Raw genomic sequence first — 17,560 nt, 5'->3', positions numbered from 1 at the left:
ATTGTTGTCATTAGTTTTGGTAGCTTTGTCTTTTAGTCTTCATACTAAAGATATTGTGGTTTACACACCACAATTGCACTCTTAGAATATTATAAATCTGTCTTTGTACTTACTCTCACCCATGAGTTTCATACCTTCACATATTTTCTTGTTGCATGTTAGCGTCCTTTCCTTTCAGATGAAGAAATCCCTTTAGCATTTCTCGTAAGACAAGTCTGGTGGTGATGACTTCTTTAGCTTTTGTTTGTCTTTGGGTTTTATCTCCCTTCATGTTTGAAGAATAGATTTGAAGAATACAATTGAAAATAGTATTTTCAATTGGCAGTTATTTTCCTTATGCCCCAACTTTTACAGCTTCCACATGAAGGACAGCATCCTAAGCCTCCTGGCACTAACAGTAAAGGAAACTAGGCATATGTGTTTCTCTAGGTCACAGAACAAAGATGGGGTTTCCATAGAGTATGCTTTCTGGGTGTAGTGCACAAAAAAAAAGGCTGGAATGCACAGCCCCAATTTTTTTCTCCAGAAGGGGTTTATTGCACTTTTTTTTTTTTTGGACATCTTGCTCTTATCGCTTAGGCTGGAGTGCAATGGTGTGATCTTGGCTCACAGCAACCTCCCACTCCTGGGTTCAAGCAATTTTCCTGCCTCAGCCTCCTGAGTAGCTGGGATTACAGGCACCCACCACCACACATGGCTAATTTTTGTATTTTTAATAGAGACAGGCTTCACTACGTTGACCAGGCTGGTCCCGAACTCCTGATCTTAGGTGATCCACCCGCCTCGGCCTCCCAAAGTGCTAGAATTACAGGCATGAGTCACCATACCCAGCCTATTGCACATTTTTTAAGTGGCTACTTGGCAGCTTGACTTCCATGGAACTTGTATTGGTGAGCCAATGGGGTGGACAAACAGTAACCCTCCAAAAGCCTGAGCTGAAGGATATCACCTCCTGAGCCTTTCCTCTAGCTCCCTCCAGTGATTAGTCCAAGTCTACCCATATTTTTTAGAGGTAGTTGATCCACACACCAACTGCCACAACTTGTGTAGTGCTCATAGAAGGGACTGTCCCTTTAATGACCTAGCCTGGGAATCAATGGGGTTGTGCATTTCTGAGTGGCCCTAGACACTGGAAACAAACTGGCAAATATACAATTGGGCCAACTTCTAGTAGCTCTCTCCCCACGAGAGTACAACCTAAACACTAGTAGAGGCATTTGTCACAGACTCCCTCCCTGGCTTAGTGCAGAGAATGGGAGATAAAGGTTCACACTCAGTTTCACCATCATGATAGAAGAAACTGAAATATACATCCAACACCCCCACATTTCCAGCTACATATAAAGTGTTTGGATTCTACCTTACTTGTCTTGGGGTCTTGACAGGACATGGCACATTCTAATCTCCAAGGGGCCACTAAAAACAGAGACAATAGTTTGGACAGACACAAGTAATTAGGAGTCATCTTAAGATCTCTGACCAAGTGAATTGGCAAGATTATTCTCCTTCACTCATTTAGATTTCACTTGAGAAAAGTTAACATTGCATAGTCAGGGCAGAAGTCATCAATCTAGATGCTAAATATTATATACATGTCTTTCAACATATTCCAGGTTATTTTTTTTTTCCGTATGTGATATATTTTTCTAAAAAATCAGTTGCATTCAGTTCCAGGATACTCTTGTGCGATAAGACTTCCTTGATTCATTTGAACAAAACTGTGCCATTCTCCTTGAGCCACATTTTGTTCTGCTCAGTGTTTCTTGTCAACATCTACTCCATAGGCATAGTCCTGGTCAGAAAGTGAAAAACTCATTTCTGCCCAAGAGTACAAGAAGTGACCTGGCATTGCTGCCAGATAGCAGCAGAGTTGAAAAAGGCCAGTACAGTAAGGAAGATGGCAAGCCATCAAATACCAAAATGTATCTTTCATCCTTCCTTCCCACTGAGGCCATGTCTCATTTCTACCTCTTTGTAAGATATCCACCCACACCAGCAACTCCCCACTGTTATATTGCCGCATAAAATACCCATGTTACAACGTACCTTGTTCTCTTAACTAAAATGTCTTCATTCTAGTCCCTGCCTTTCTCTTAACCTTATTACAATGATCACAAGTTGAAGAGGGAGAACAGTGTAAGATCAAGTCTGCAAGTTAAACTATAGTCCTGATACTGGAAATCCACAAACAGAAAATCTGAATTATAGATAAGCAAAGATTCAGATTCTGAAGCACTCTTAGATCTTGGGCATCTAATATCTTACCAATATTTAATCAAGAAAGAAGCAGGCAGATGACAGGGGTGCAGGAGGTGGGGGCAAGCAAGATAGAAGAATAACTTTTATTAAATAATGACTTAGTACCAAAAACATGACTGACATTATTAATTGATCCATATAACAAATATGTGTTGGGAGTTTAGTTCTGCCACTGAACTGTAAAAGCATTATTCCTATTTTATGCCTAAGCAGTCAGAGCTACAGATACAAAAAGTAATTCACCCAGTGTCCACAGGATTTCAACTCAGATCTACACAAGAAAAGCTCATGTTCATTCTCATATGGCAAAGAGCACAAGGAAGTAAAATAATTTAAGAGACAAGAAAGATCAGAGGAAGAGAACATTCAGGAAAAATTATGTAGCCCCATAATATCGTAAGTCTTCCAAAAAACCATTTTAATTCAAATTATATTAGCCAACAATGTTTGAATATACTTTATAGACAATAAGTTTTTTCACAATATTTTATTTACTCATCTACCAATAAAACTTTTCTAGGAATTCAACAATAAACCAACATTAAAAGCTTTCTAGCATAAATCACCGATTTCCAAGATAGCCACAGGCCATCTTCAAAATACCTTTATTTTTATTATTTGAAAAGGTTTGTGGTTATGTTTCCTTAAAATGCTGTTTAATTATATATGCTGACATTTTTATAGGTGAAATGATTTGATGTCTAGGATTTTCTTCAAAATAATGTAAGGGTACAGAAGATACATGATAGGTCATCAGTTGATAACTGGTGAGCTGGGTGACAAATACACAAGATTGTTTTACTTCTTATTCTTTTATTTTTTATTTATTTATTTTTTTTTGAGATGGAGTCTCACTCTGTCACCCAGGCTGGAGGGCAGTGGCACGATCTCGGCTCACTGCAAGCTCCGCCTCCCAGGTTCACACCTTCTTCTGCCTCAGCCTCCCGAGTAGCTGGGACTACAGGTGCCCGCCACCACGCCCAGCTAATTTTTTGTTTTTAGTAGAGACAGGGTTTCACCATGTTAGCCAGGATGGTCTCGATCTCTTGACCTCGTGATCCACCCACCTCGGCCTCCCAAAGTGCTGGGATTATAGGCGTGAGCCACCACACCCAGCCTACTCCTTATTCTAAATAGTAAAAAATCTATCACCATGTTTGGGTATAAGCTTTCTCTCCAAGGAAACATTAAATATATTTTTCAGCACTTTTTCTATTTCTTCCTCATTCAGAGTCTTGAACTCTATCAGATCTGTATTGTCCTTGTAATTGAATCTCCTATAGGTGAGGGTGCAGCCCACTAAACAGTGAACCCCATCTGGGGTCTGCAAAGAACAAAATGATTTGCTAGTAAACACAGATGCTGGAGAAGTCTGCAGGTATGTATTCATAGACTCAAAATCTTCAATTGTTCGAGGCTCAAGAGTAAAGGAGTAGATTTTTCGGTATTTGCTGTCTTCTAGGAGATCAGAATTAAGAAATTCTTTATTTGGAATGTACTGGTCTCTTCTGATTTGGTCTAGATACCAGAATCCATTCTCTTCCGTCAAGCGGAAGATGCAAGGCACCTGAGGTTGATCCTTCCCAGAAATTAACTCCAGAGGCTGCCACATCTGGTATGAGCGTCCAAACCCAGCATCGACAATGTAGTTCCTGCCATCAATGGTCACCTGCAGGAGAAGGTGAATCATGCCAGTGCTGTACTTTTTGGCTGGAGTGCTGTAAACATACCCTCCCAACATCGTGGTCTCAAAACCCATAGTGGTCAGAGCCCAGTACAGAAGATGATTGACCTGGAGACACCACCCACCCCGATTTCTTCTCACGACCTGATCAAAAATGGCCTCTAAGCCTAAGTCCATGGCTTCCCCACAATGGATGTTAAGGTTCTCAAAGGGAACAGCTCGGATCTGGTGCTGAAGAATGTCAGTTAATGTTTCCAAGTCCAATTTGTTTCTGGACTTCTTATAGCCAATTCTTTCAAGATATGCTTCAATGTCCATGATCCCCTAAGCAAGGAAAACAAAACGAAAGCAAATCATATTACTTTTACACTTGGATTTGAGTAGGCTAATTATGGCTATATTTTAAATATGTAAAAATACAATGGTTATAAGCATAATAATTATTTCTAGTGCTTTTATTATATAAATTCCTTTTACACACATAAGTTCAGTTAATAGTCCCAGAATCCTGTAAGAAATGTATTATATCTTCTTTCAAGTGTGAGAAGTTGGAAATCAAGACTAAATGATGGTCAAATGATAAACACCTTGTTCATGGTTCTCTTGGTGATTAACAAAAGAGAGATTCCAATTGGTATTTATTAAAATAGGCTTACAAACATCTTCTGATGCAGGCAGGAGAATCATGCAATAGAGTGTATAGTATCTGTGGTACCTGACCCACTCAATTTCCCTTTTAGCTGAGGCTTATACAAAGTTTCCCACTCAAAGAACTGTATTGATTCACTCATCCATTGATTGATTAACTCAAGAAACAGTTTACTGAATAGCTATAATGTGTTTCCTACTGATCTAGTGCTTGTTTACTCTCAAAAATCTTATAGTGGGAGTTGGAGTGACATACATAGGAAACTGAATACGTGGATAAAACATGCAGTCTGTTAGATTGTAGTAAGTGCCCTGGGAAAACTAAAGAAAGGATTTAGTAAGTGCACAGGGAGAGCTCCAATTTCAAATTAGTTGGTTAAAAAAAAAAAAAACTCAGATTTGAAGCATGCCAGAGAATAAGGCCTAAGGATATGCATGAGGAGGATTGTTCCAAGCAGGAGAACAGAAAATAACAAGGCCCTAAGCTGGAAAATGCCTTGAGCATTCAAAAAACGTTCAGGAAGCCAGGGCAGTTGGAGCACGTGAGTGAGAAGGAGAGTGGATTGAGATGAGATCTGACAGGCAACTGCAGCCTTGGAGCTAAGACTGGCATTTTGGCTTTTACTCTAAGAGAAGTGAGAAATGTAAATGAGAGAGGCCTGAGAGAAAGGTTGTGATTGAGCAATGTTTGCTACAATCAAAGTGATCTTTCTGGCTACTGTATAGAGGATAGGCTGCCCATATTGTGCCTTATGGACAGTCACATGAACTAGGTGGAACCAATTTGAACACATATGCTCTACGACCAGTGCTCAACTCATGGACAACATATGCCCTGTGTAGAGCTGAGACTTCATTGAGGAACTGTTGCTGAAACCTCAGCGTGTACATTCTGCTACAAGGTAGAAGCTGGGGGGTATTCATTCAAAGCTATTGGTGAGTAGAAGCTGGTGGGGTATTCATTCAAAGCTATTGGTAAGAACCTATTGAAGAACAACACTAACAAAGGGTTCACCAAGTTTACCAAGAAATGAAAAACAAGAGAAGGTAGAATGAGGAAACACCTCAATGAAGCCAAAAGCTATCTTTTAACTTTCAGGCAATGTGAACCAAAAAAAAATAAATGCCCCTTATTTTGTTACATCTTTTAGAAAAGGTTTTTTAAACCTGCCATCATGGAGTCTTAATGTTTTGAGACTCTGATTGTAACAGTGCTGTACAGGCCTCAGGTATAACTCTTTTGTAATGTGGTATGGCCTGAGGATGACCTTGTAAAAGGGAGCTGCCGCCAGTTGAATGATAATGAGTGAAGCATCTCTTATTTTCCCTTCTCATAACATTTCTTCTATATTCTCCTATTTTTCCTTTCTGACCCAGCTATCCTCCCCATATTGCCAGTTTCCAACTTTCTCTGTTCTCAGTGTCGACAACGTCATTTCTCCTAAATCTATTAGATTGCATTTCTTCTCATCCTAACTTCCATCAGCACCCTTTCTTAACATTTGGTCAAGCTCTAAAGTTCTACCACTCAGAGAGAGAACAAGTTGTATTTAGTCAGACCTTGCCAACCCCTCTGTGCCCCCAACCTATAATTTGTACTGAGTACGTAAAGAAGAGAGAGAAGCTGATCCAAAAGGAAGAAGGCAGTTTATACATACCTGGACATTTGATTCTTGCTTAGAATATCATTCCTTCTATTAAGAAATTCCTTTATATCTCTTTTATTTGGTATAACTTGTTTACAAGCATTTGTTTTCCTCTTTTTTCTTTCTTTCTCTCTTGTACTCTCTCTGTTCCCTTCCCTCCATCCTTCCCCTCCTTTTCTTAATTTTTAAGATAAGGTGTTGATTTGGAATTTAGCAACTGCAAGTCCATTTGAAAGAAGTCTGTTTTGTTAGAGGCCTGGATACAGCAGTATGTTGTAACCAAACCACACTTGAACATTCTGTGGCTGAACATAAGAAATTGTGCATTACTAACGCTGTGCTTCAAGGTGGAATGCTGAAAGCACTTGGAAAGTAGCTCAGGAAAAGAGCTCACTGAAAATACTATTAACTTTATATATCCACTTGTAAATGTGCAGTGATATGTCCCTCCCTCCCTTTCATCTTGATCATAAATATAAGATTTAAAGGAGGCAGAGTGAACGTGCTTAGGAAGCCTACTGAGAGCTCTCAGAAAGGCGCGTAATACCTTTCTTAGTAAGCTGAAAGTAGGTTGAGCTTCAGTTTTAATCCAGAAGACAGAATGCTGCTTCTTCCTGGCTTGAATTCTAGAAATAAGAGAAAAGACAGTTAGAAATATGTAACATGACTTCCTTGAAAACAAAATAATAGTTTTGTAGACCACAAATTATGAAGATTTCCTAAAAATCACAAAACAGAGGGAATGGACTGCACAGTAAAGCGAACATTTGAGTTGTATAAGAAAGTGTGTGGAAACTGTAACTATGGAGATGGGAGCAACGCTGATGGGGTTAGAGCCTTCTGGCTTAAGAACCTGGAAGCTGGGAAAGCCACCAGGAGCGGGGCTTCCACACTCCAGAGACAACCCACCAGCTGATGAACTGCCATGAGATCAGCAAGGAAGGCTGAACCAGGCTCCATGCCCCCAATCACTGCCATGACATACACCAAACACATCAAAGACCAGGACGTAGTGCCAGCACCCGGTCTTCCTCTAGGTACAACTATTATTGGGCGTGTTGAGGCAGATAAAAAAGGTAAGGCCCTTAATGTATGATGCTACTCAAAAGAGAGAAAGACCATCTACATACAGAAGATCCACCATCAGAGCATCTCTTGTCATAGTCACCTCCCCTCACCTCCACTAAAAAAATTGAGGAGTCTGTGAAAGGAAATTAAATTGTGGGACCCCCAAACTCATTTAGCCAAAAGGAAAAGTCAAGCTGGTAAGTGCGTCATGTAAATCTGCCTCCCCCTTTCTTGGTTCCTCAATAAGATGGCTACAAGATGAAAAGCCACACACCTCCCCCATATTTTGCCCACAAGGAAACTCCTAGTGAGCTGTTAAAACTTCACCATAACAAACAAATTGGGAGACATTAATATAATAATGAACCATGAGCTTACAGCTGCCTTAATTGACACAGACACAACTATATCTCTGATCAATCCCACCTTATTTAGAAACCCCATTCCTCAGAGTAATGAAAGAATTACCGTGGTGGCTGCGTCTAATAAAATGATCTCTTGTTTTAAGTCCAAACCTCTACCTTACCATTCCATCCGGTTCGGCTCCCCCGCCACAGGCTCTAAGAGTATGTGACATGCTCAGTAGGTACCATACATTTCTTAGATGCCCTGGGGCCCCTGTCAGTCTTTTGAGCCATGATCTCCTCAACATCCATAATGCCCATATCTCTTTTTCATCAAAAAGTGAACTTTTTTTAGAATGGGGGCCAGGAGACCAAAAATACCGAATTACAAAATGTCCGGACGACGTACCACAATTTAGTACTAGTAATGTTGAAACATCATCTTGTGGCCGGGAAAATGAAATGGAGACACAGAAGGAAGTAATAGGGGAGAAGAGAAAACACTGGAATAAAGAGCGGGAAACAGTAAAACTGCTTTTAGCTTCCCCAGTCTTCCTGCTAACACCAGAAGAGGATGCTTGCTCAAGGATGTCCCCTCCCAGTTATGGTCTCAGTCAATACAGACATAGGGAAAGTATTCTCAGCCACTCCAATAAAGGTAGAGATAAACCCAAAGAAACCCCTACGCAACCTTAAACAATACCCTCTATGACAGAAAGTCGTAAATGGAATTGCCCCTATTACGCAAGGTTATCTAAAAAGAGGCTCATTATTCCCTGCACAAGCCCCTGCAACAGCCCTATATTCCCTGTAAAGAAACTGAGCAGGAGAAAATGGAGATTTGTGCAGGACTTGAGGGCAATAAACAATATTGTAATAGCCAGTCACCCAGTAGTCCCCGACCTACATACCGTTCTATCAGGTATACTTACTACCAGCCAGTATTTCTCAGTTGTGACTCTGCAGTGCCTTTTTCAGTATTCCTGTAGATCCAGACAGCCCATATTTGTTTGCTTTTACTTGGAAAGAATGGCAATATATGTGGGCTGTAATGCCCCAAGGGTATACAGAAAGTCCCACTTACTTTTCCCAAATACTAAAAACTGATTTAGAGGATTTAATTTTTCCCCAGGGCTCAACACTCATTCAGTACGTGGATGACCTTCTCCTTTGTCCAGGCCCAGAATCTTCCTCCCAGGAAGATAGTCTATATTTACTCAGCCAGCAAGGGTACAGAGTCCAAAGACAAACTTCAGCTGTGCTTACTGCAAGTTAAGTATTTGGGGCATATTATCTCGGTCAAAGGACTGAGTATGAACCCTGATAAAGTGAGAAAAATTTTAGCTTTCCCAATGCCCATCACCAAGAAACAACTTAGAGGATTTCTGGGGACTGGCAGGCTGTTGTAGAAATTGGATACCACATTTCTCCTTTATGGCTCACCCTCTATATGCATACCTAAAAAATGAACAACCCAATCTCATCATGTGGACTCCAGAGGGACAATCAGCTATATAACAAATAAAGGAAATTCTAATTCCCCAGCCTCATGGCACCCAAACTACAGATTGCCTTTTTCCCTTTTTGTATGTGAAACTGAAGGTACTGCATCCGGGATACTGACACAGAAACATCGTGATCATCAGAGAGCTGTAGGCTATTATAGCCAATAGCTGGTCGCTGTGGCTCGAGGGCCGCCTCCTTGTGTACGAGTAATAACAGCCATTGCCCTTCTGTACAAGTCTGTTGAAGAAATAATTATGGGTTCCCCCCTTACCATTTTTGTGCCACACCCTATTGAGACCCTTCTAAATTCTCCTCATACCCAGTATCTGTCTGTCAACTGGTTAGCCTCTTATGAAATTTTGCTTTTATCATCTCCCAATATTACTATTTCCTGCTCTATAATCTTAATCCAGCCACTCTCTTGCCGGGCCCTTCCGACAACTCCCCTCATGACTGTGTTCTGATGACTGACCAACTTCTCACCCCCAGGACAGACCTCCAAGAGATGCCACTGGATAATGCTGAGATAGAATGGTATACAGATGGGTCTTATTTAAGAGAATAAAATGGAAATTTTAGAGCAGGATATGCAGTGGTTTCCTTACTAGAGGTAACTGAAGCCGGTCCTCTTCCCCAAGCCAGATCGGCTCAAGTGGCCAGACCGACTGCCCTGACTCGAGCTTGTCAAGTGGCAGAAGAGAAGGCTGCACACATTTACACTGACAGCTGCTACGCTTTTGGGGTTGCTCATGCCTTTAGGATGCTGTGGAAAGAGAGAGGGTATTTAACCTCCTCAGGGCAACCCATAGAAAATGGACAGCAAGTATCAGAGCTGTTACAAGCTATTCTAAAACGAAAACATTTGACAATTATAAAAATCCCAGATCACTCAAAATGAGACACCACAGAGTCAGGGTAACCAATTGGCTGAACCCACAGCTAAAAGAGTAGCATCTGAGCCACCAGGTATGTTATGTAAAATGCAGAGTCCCTGCATTTTTCCTCTGCCTCTTTTGTTTATGTCATCTTATGCAAAAAATGCAGATTCACAGAGCCAGACAAAGCTATGAATGACCATTTTCCTCCCAACCCTGCTCTTACATGAAAACTGTGCTTCTTGATACCCCATCCTTTCCCCTTTAAATTTGTAGCCCTCAAAATCATCTTCAGAGAAAGGCATAGATCTCTCTCCCAGGCCCACATCCTTAACTTTGGCAAATAAATCTCCTAAAATGATTGAGATTCGTCTCGTCATTTTCCTCGATTCACAAGTCTACGCCAACCCCAGTTGGACATCTCACCAGCTGCACCAGATTCGAGCAACAAAAAAAAGTTGGAAACAGAGCTATATACACATAAAAATGATGAAAACAAACAAAATGAAAATACTATGAGATTGAGATTAGAAGAAAAGACATAACATGCAGAAGTTATATACAAAAAAACCACAACCAATTTAAGAAGAAAAATAAACTGAAAAAAAATTTTGGTAAAGGTATCTGGGGCTATGGACCATGTAAAATAAACTCAACAACAAACAGCTAAAAATAAAGTGGTAAAATAATAGTTTTATGAAAGGAAAGATTTCATACCTTAGAATACTCATTAAGGACAGAAATGGAACTAATTAATGATCAGAATACATAATTAATGATGAACAGAAAGGAACTATACAGATACAATGTCATATCACATTGCTTATGTGGAAAGAAAGCTTGATACTCATACTAAAGACTAATTAAATGATAAAGCAATTAAGATAGAATCTAATAGAAAGCAGTCAAGGACAAGCCAATGCAAAGACAATTGGTGCTTCTGAAGTGGAGAACGCAAAAAGTGCAATAGAAAAATGTATGGCACTATTCACAATAGCAAAGACACAGAATCAACCTAAATGCCCATCAGTGACAGAATGGATCAAGAAAATGTGGTACTTATACACCGTGGAATACGATGCAGCCACTAAAAAGAACAAGATCATGTCTTTCATGAAAACATGGATGGAGCTGGAAGCTATTATCCTTAGCAAACTAACATAGGAACAGGAAATGAAATACTGCATATTCTCACCTATAAGTGGGAGCTAAATGATGAGAATTAATAACACAAAGAAGGAAAGAGCACACACTGGGGCCTTTCACAGGTTGGAGGGTGGGAGGAGGGAGAGGATCAGGAAGAATTACTAACGGGTGCTGGGCTTAACACCTCGGTGATAAAATCTGTACAACAAACCCCCATGACACAAGTTTACCTATATAACAAACCTGTACCTGTACCCCTGGATTTAAAAGTTAAAAAAAAGAAAAATGTATGTAAAGATAAATATTTTCCTGAAATGATGAAAACATTGAAGCTGAAAAACAAAAGACAAAATTCTGGAAAAGTTCGATACAACATGTTTGCCCCTGGAATATATTTTTGTTAAATTATTAAAAGTCAAAATTAAAGACAACTACTCAAGCATCTGGCAGAGAAAGAAAATATTTCACGAAAGAGAAAACATCAGGCCAGCAAGAGAATGTCACACAGAAATAGCCATTGGTGAAGTAATAGAAGTATATCTTCAAAGTATTGAAGGGAAAGTGTGTGCTCCAAATATTCTGGCTAGTATTTCACTTGATCATAAAGGCAACATGAATATAAAGGTAATATCAAACATAAAAGAGCTTGAGAAATGCAATAACTGAGGTGTCCTGATAGTTTCTGTTTCATGGCCAGTGAACAAGCAGATTAATATGAAAACCGAGAAGTAGAGGGGTCACAGTAAGGGAGTGCTGGTGAACACTGACTCCTTTCAATACAGAACAAAGAGTAGAAAAGTTATGAGAGTTATGGCTTTTGAATGAGTCATTTTGGCTTATATGGAGATAGAAATACGAAGTTAAAAATTAAATCTGGGCCGGGCACGGTGGCTCAAGCCTGTAATCCCAGCCCTTTGGGAGGCCGAGGTGGGCGGATCACGAGGTCAGGAGATCGAGACCATCCTGGCTAACACGGTGAAACCCCGTCTCTACTTAAAAAAAAAAAAAAAACACACACACACAGAAAATTAAATCTGAAGATTAAGAAAGACCAGAGTCTAGGAGAGTCCAATCCAGTACTGTCAACACTGGGATTGTTAAAAGATCATTTTTTAGGTATAACGTTTTTTAAAGTTTATTAGACAGCAATTCATGAGTCAGGCAGCACCACACCATGGGTGGCTCAATGCTCTGCTGAGGAAAGGGGAGGGCAGGAGAGAAACGTTTATAAACTGTTTGCAGGAGTGAGACAAGGAAAAGCTATTTGGTTGGTTAGAGTGCAAAGTCCCTAGTCAGAGATTAGTTGACAGTTTCTGATTGGTGAAGTCTTTAGTTTTCTACTGTTTACTGGTAAACAGTAAAAAGAATGAAAATGAAACCACAGGAGTCACCCAGTCTGATGGCCCCCAATTAAAAGATTTTTAATGGAACATATTCTGGTTAAATTATTGAAATGTAAAGGCAAGACCTATCTAGGTGCAATAAAATAAGGAGGGGTAGCGCTTGAAGGGAACTGGAGAGTGCATTCCCTGTCTAAAGATTTTTAGACAAAAAAATTGAAAAAAAATAAATATATACATATATGATGACTCAAATGAGACCCCTTAGACCTATTGGGTCTGGGCGCAGTGGCTCACACTTGTAATCCCAGGACTTTGGGAGGCCGAGGCGAGTGGATCACTTGAGGTCAGGAGTTCAAGACCAGCCTGGCCAACACGGTGAAACCCCATCTCTAATAAAAAATTTAAAAAAAGCCAGGTGTGGTGGCACATGCCTGTAGTCCCAGCTATTCGAGAGGCTGAGGCAGGAGAATCACCTGAACCCGGGAGGCGGAGGTTGCAGTGAGCTGAGATCGTGCCGCTGAGATCGTGCCACTGCGCTCCAGCCTGAGCAACAGAATGAGACTCTGTCTGAAAACAAACAAACAAACAAACCTATTGGTTTCCACTGTAGGTATGGAAGGGCATAAAATAGAGCCTGCTCAGGGTACCTAAGAGGGAACACAGGGCTGGCTGGCAAGGATTCAGGACTGGGGTTAGCGCAGGAAGAATACTTTCAATAACTTACCTGGATCCCTTCAGATCTCTTTTACCATCTCGCAGTGCCCCTGGCCGGCCTTCTGTGTTCTTCTACTTTAGGACCTGTACCCTAGACTCTCTTTGGAGCACTCCCAAGGGCTCCTGAAGCTGCTTTGCCCTCCTTTGCAGAGAGCTAGAAGTGCCAGGGATTTATGTCCTGCCAGGGCAGTGCTGGATCAATGACTTAGTAGGAGGTCTGGAAAGCCTAGTGCCCTTGCCTTGCGTCTGGACGCACTTCAGAGTTGCAATTCACATCCAGGCTGCAGCTGGGGCTCTCCCAGCACTTCCTTCAGTTTCTCACACATGGATTCTTGTCTTAGTGTCTGGTTTGGGGGAACCTGACTTAAGTCACCTTGGTGGACATTTTGGAGAGCTGTGTAAAGGAAAGGTAAGATACACAGAATGAGGCAACTTCTAGAGGTCCCTGGATGTTGGGCAAAATGCTTGTGTTTTTCTGCAGAGTTCATGAATGTTGTTTAGTTGAATGATCAATATTCAACAGTTGACCAACTATTGTGACTTATCCCTACGTGACTTGGCACTTCAATAATAAATCACATTATCGGATGTGGTACCCCTGGAGAGCAGGTTGATACGCAGATCTCATTGTTCAATTCCAGGTCCCTAGAATCTATATATGTTAAATACACAGCAGTGGTTTTCTTTTTCTTTATCGCTAAAGAAACCTTTATTCTTTCTCTTAAAAAAGTTATAAACAAGAGCCCAACATAGAAGAATTAAAAGCAGATTAACACAGAGGTAGCCTGCCTATGAGATGTTATGCCTTAAGGCTACAATTAGCACAAGTACAATTGTGGACTGAGATAAAATCATCTACACGTGCGCATAGATTTCTGGCATTAATAATTAGAAGAATTATAAGGAGAGCCAATGAGTGGCTTTTCTTATTCTTTCTCTTCTGTCTCTACCACCATGGAAAAAGGGCATGGAATCCCACTAAACTGACACTACAACCTAGCCCCCTCCAAAGCCAGCCTATTGAGTCTCTGGAAGAATAGGGGTTGCTGGAGTAGCCACACCTAAAGACCATCATTCAACAGTTGTTCATGTCCACAAGGCCACTCACTGCTCCCAGTTAATGCCGACTGGGGCCAGGCAGGTAGTGGGGGGTACTTGCAGCAGGCCAGGAAAACAAATCTAGAGAAAAACAGCTGCCACTGCTGAAGATGGCAAAGGCCAGACAAGATAAGTCTCTGGGCAGCGTGCAGGTAGAAAGTTGGCAGTTAAAAAGTTCCTTTTGAGGAGGAAGGTGTGGTCACCTGTTCTGAGTTTCAAGCATTCGAGAGCAAACAGTATGTCTGATTGTTTGTTTGTTGGTTTTTTAATTAGAAAAGTACAAACAAGTATACCATTGTAGTGGGCATCGTGTCAGGGCATGGGAGCAGCATCCAGGGAAGAAAGCCCATCGGGCCCTCAGCTCCTGAGGCTGGCTGTCTGGGCCAGTCTCCTCTCTTCTGTGGAATTCTGCAAGTCCATGTTCAGCGGGTGATGCTCTCAGTCTGACAGTGAAGGAGTTAATTTTTTTTTGTCATTCATGCCTCCTGGAGACCCTCTCCACTAAGCGTCCTTCAGCCATGATAAAACTTCGTCCCTGGTATGGCGGCTCACACCTGTAATCCCAGCACATTAGGAGGCCAAGGCGGGTGGATCACTTGAGGTCAGGAGTTTCAGACCAGCCTAGCCAAGATGGTGAAACCCCATCTCTACTAAAAATGCGAAAATTAACCCCATCTCTGCTAAAAATACAAAAATTAGCCAGGCACGGTGGCGGGTGCCTGTAATCCCAGCGACTCAGGAGGCTGAGGTAGGAGAATCACTTGAACTCAGGAGGAGGAGGTTGCAGTGAGCTGAGATCGTGCCACTGCACTCCAGCCTGGGCAACTGGGCAAGGTTCTGTCTCAAAAAAACAAAAACTTCCCTCTGGAATTCCCATAGGCATTGCAAACAACAGAAATCAAGCTTTCTGGACATCCGGGATCTTTAGGGGCTTTTTATCAGCCAGTGCAAGAGAAGCAGGAATTGTTAGGAGCTTGCTGCCTGTAGGACTAACTGGGTCCTTTGGGACGCACACCACTGGGGACAGAGGAGGGTCAGCATCATGGTTACAAGTAACCAAGAGGGAAATCCTGTTGAGAACGTTGCCTTAAACACATGGGCTATCTTTTAATACATGTATTTAATCCTCACAACTCCTTTAAGTAAGCAGTACTCATAGCTCCATTTTACTGAAAAAGAAACTGAGTTTTAGGGAAACTAAGTGACTAGGCCAAGTTCTCGCAGCGATAAAGCGGCTGTGACTCTAAAGCCAACAGTTTGAATCAAGGACCTGTAACTGTCACCACTATGATGTGGAGTAGTGACAGCATTAGCTTCCAAGTATGCGCCAGTCAGACTTTCTGAAGAACTTTATACTTGAAATGTGGACATCGTGTAGAATCTACTCTCCTGTACTCACACTTGACATAGGATTAAACCCCAGTTACAAAGTACGCTGCAAGACCCTTACAGAGTTCCACTTACCAGGTTATTTCAGCCGGCAACCAGGAACCAGACTGAACGCAGTCCTCCCACATCCAACGTCTATGAGGAAGTGCTCTCACTTTCAAAGTCTGCAGGGGAAAGTGCTCTCATTGGATGTCCACGTGGCCCCGCCCCCAGAGTCACCTTAGGGTTACCCCAGGGAGCCCTGGGAAATGTAGTTGCAGGGCCTCAGGTTGCTCCTGTGGACCCCTTATTCATATCTTTCCATTAAAAAAGTGTGGAGAGTTGTACTGTCCGATTATCCCCATGCCACTGGGGGGGAGGACTGTGCCCTTGTATTTCACCTGGTTCCTGCTCTCTGGGAGCCTGACACCAGATGTCCCATGTGTGATGTGGAACGCGAGAGCTTGGAACAGGTCCAGGAAAAGCAGAACTGGTAACCTAGAGGAGGCAAAAGAGGAAGATGGAAGGCTTTAATCACGCTCCCAGTTTATGGCTTACTTTCTTCATCAATTCCCATTAGGCCTCTTTTAAAACTTTTTCTTCCCTTCATCCATCATCCTCATTCCCACTGGCCTCTCTATCTGAAGGCACTGGGTAATGTGTCTGAAATAGCTCCATGTCTGGGGCATGAGGGTGATATATGTCATATGGCTTTGTTTATGCTAGTGTACTTTATTTACATTCATGTTATTGATCTACAACTCTTGCTGTTTCTTATGCATTTTTCTCTATACAATATAACTTTTGTTTCTTTATTCACACATAATATATATGTTTACAGGGTACAATGTGACGTTCTGATACATGTATACGTTGCGTAATGATCAAATCATGATAATTAGCACATCTATCACTTCAAACATTTATCATTTCTTTGTTTTGAGGACATTCCACCAGTGAGTGTTGCCTTGTACTGTGTTTTCGGCACCTACTGTTGTGGAACATGCCTCTGGCATCCTGCTGTGTGAACTCGGGACTCTATGGGAAGGCTTTCTCTTGGCATGTCCTCAGGCAAGCTAGACAGACTCGAAAACTAAGGGGCTGGGACCACTACTCAGCCCAGGATGATGGGAGTCGGAGGCTAAATATCTTTGTGCTGTACCTGGTCAGGTGGAATTACTCTTACGCTTGTATAACACTGCCTCCTGGTGTTGTCCAGTGGAATTATGCTCCCTTTGTTCACAGGTAACTTGCCAATAATGCACCCTTTATCGATTCTCAAACTGCCCTGACCTCATTGTCCCACTCTTGCACTGGTGCATCCTTAAATCATCTCCCAAACAATCTACCTGAATGCAAATCCTTGTTTTAGGGTCTGGTCGAAAGCCACTTTAGCTAGGTGGTTGTGAAGTGGACGGGAACTTGGATTCCTCCTGCTGAGGTAGCAGATTCCCCTCTGACCCGGGGTGGGTCTAAATACTCCCTCTGTGGCCTCCAGCGTAGAATCAAGGGCCTTGGAGGCTCTGCCCAGTGCTGTGTTCCACTGCAGTGGGGTCAGCGCTAGGCTCCAGTGCAAAATCCCACACTAACGTTCCTGTTACTTCCTAAGGAGGTAGATTCTGTCTACTGTGCACTGTGCTGCCTGGGCTCGTGAGGATACTTGTTGAACTTGACGTCCCTGCAGGGAAGTGAGTACGGGAGGGTTCTATTTGGCCACCTTGTTCCACCCTCTATTTTATTTTATTTATTTTTTTTTTTTCATGTTATTGTGATGGATTGTGTTTTCCTGATTTCTTTTTCACATCGATCATTATTGGTGTAAAGAAATGCAACAGATTTTTATATGTTGATTCTGTATCCT

General features: G+C 41.8%; 1 protein-coding gene across 4 annotated transcripts; it reads right to left on the bottom strand.

Moving 5' to 3' along the window:
• Positions 1–3,383: 3,383 nt before the first annotated feature.
• On the bottom strand, positions 3,384–15,882 carry NAT1 (N-acetyltransferase 1). Of its 4 annotated transcripts, none has more exons than XM_025394533.1 (4): positions 15,796–15,864; positions 14,625–14,774; positions 6,785–6,863; positions 3,384–4,267 (listed from the first exon to the last, which is right to left on the bottom strand). In XM_025394533.1, exon 4 carries the CDS (start codon positions 4,259–4,261, stop codon positions 3,389–3,391), a length of 873 nt encoding a protein of 290 aa, XP_025250318.1. In that variant the 5' UTR covers positions 4,262–4,267; positions 6,785–6,863; positions 14,625–14,774; positions 15,796–15,864; the 3' UTR covers positions 3,384–3,388. The 4 variants fall into 4 exon arrangements, with proteins under 4 accessions (XP_025250318.1, XP_025250317.1, XP_025250316.1 ...); XM_025394532.1 differs by lacking the exon at positions 14,625–14,774 and adding an exon at positions 13,244–13,627; XM_025394531.1 differs by lacking the exon at positions 14,625–14,774 and having other exon boundaries at positions 15,796–15,882.
• Positions 15,883–17,560: the final 1,678 nt, after the last annotated feature.

The sequence above is a fragment of the Theropithecus gelada genome, chromosome 8 (genome assembly GCF_003255815.1).
Source record: "Theropithecus gelada isolate Dixy chromosome 8, Tgel_1.0, whole genome shotgun sequence".
In the NCBI taxonomy this organism is placed as follows: domain Eukaryota; kingdom Metazoa; phylum Chordata; class Mammalia; order Primates; family Cercopithecidae; genus Theropithecus; species Theropithecus gelada.
The sequence above is the reverse complement of the archived record's forward strand: the minus strand, read 5'-3'. Positions and strand labels throughout refer to the sequence as shown.

Excerpts from the sequence above, each read along its gene's own strand:
- NAT1 (XM_025394531.1), bottom strand. The coding sequence starts at position 4,261 with ATGGACATTGAAGCATATCTTGAAAGAATTGGCTATAAGAAGTCCAGA.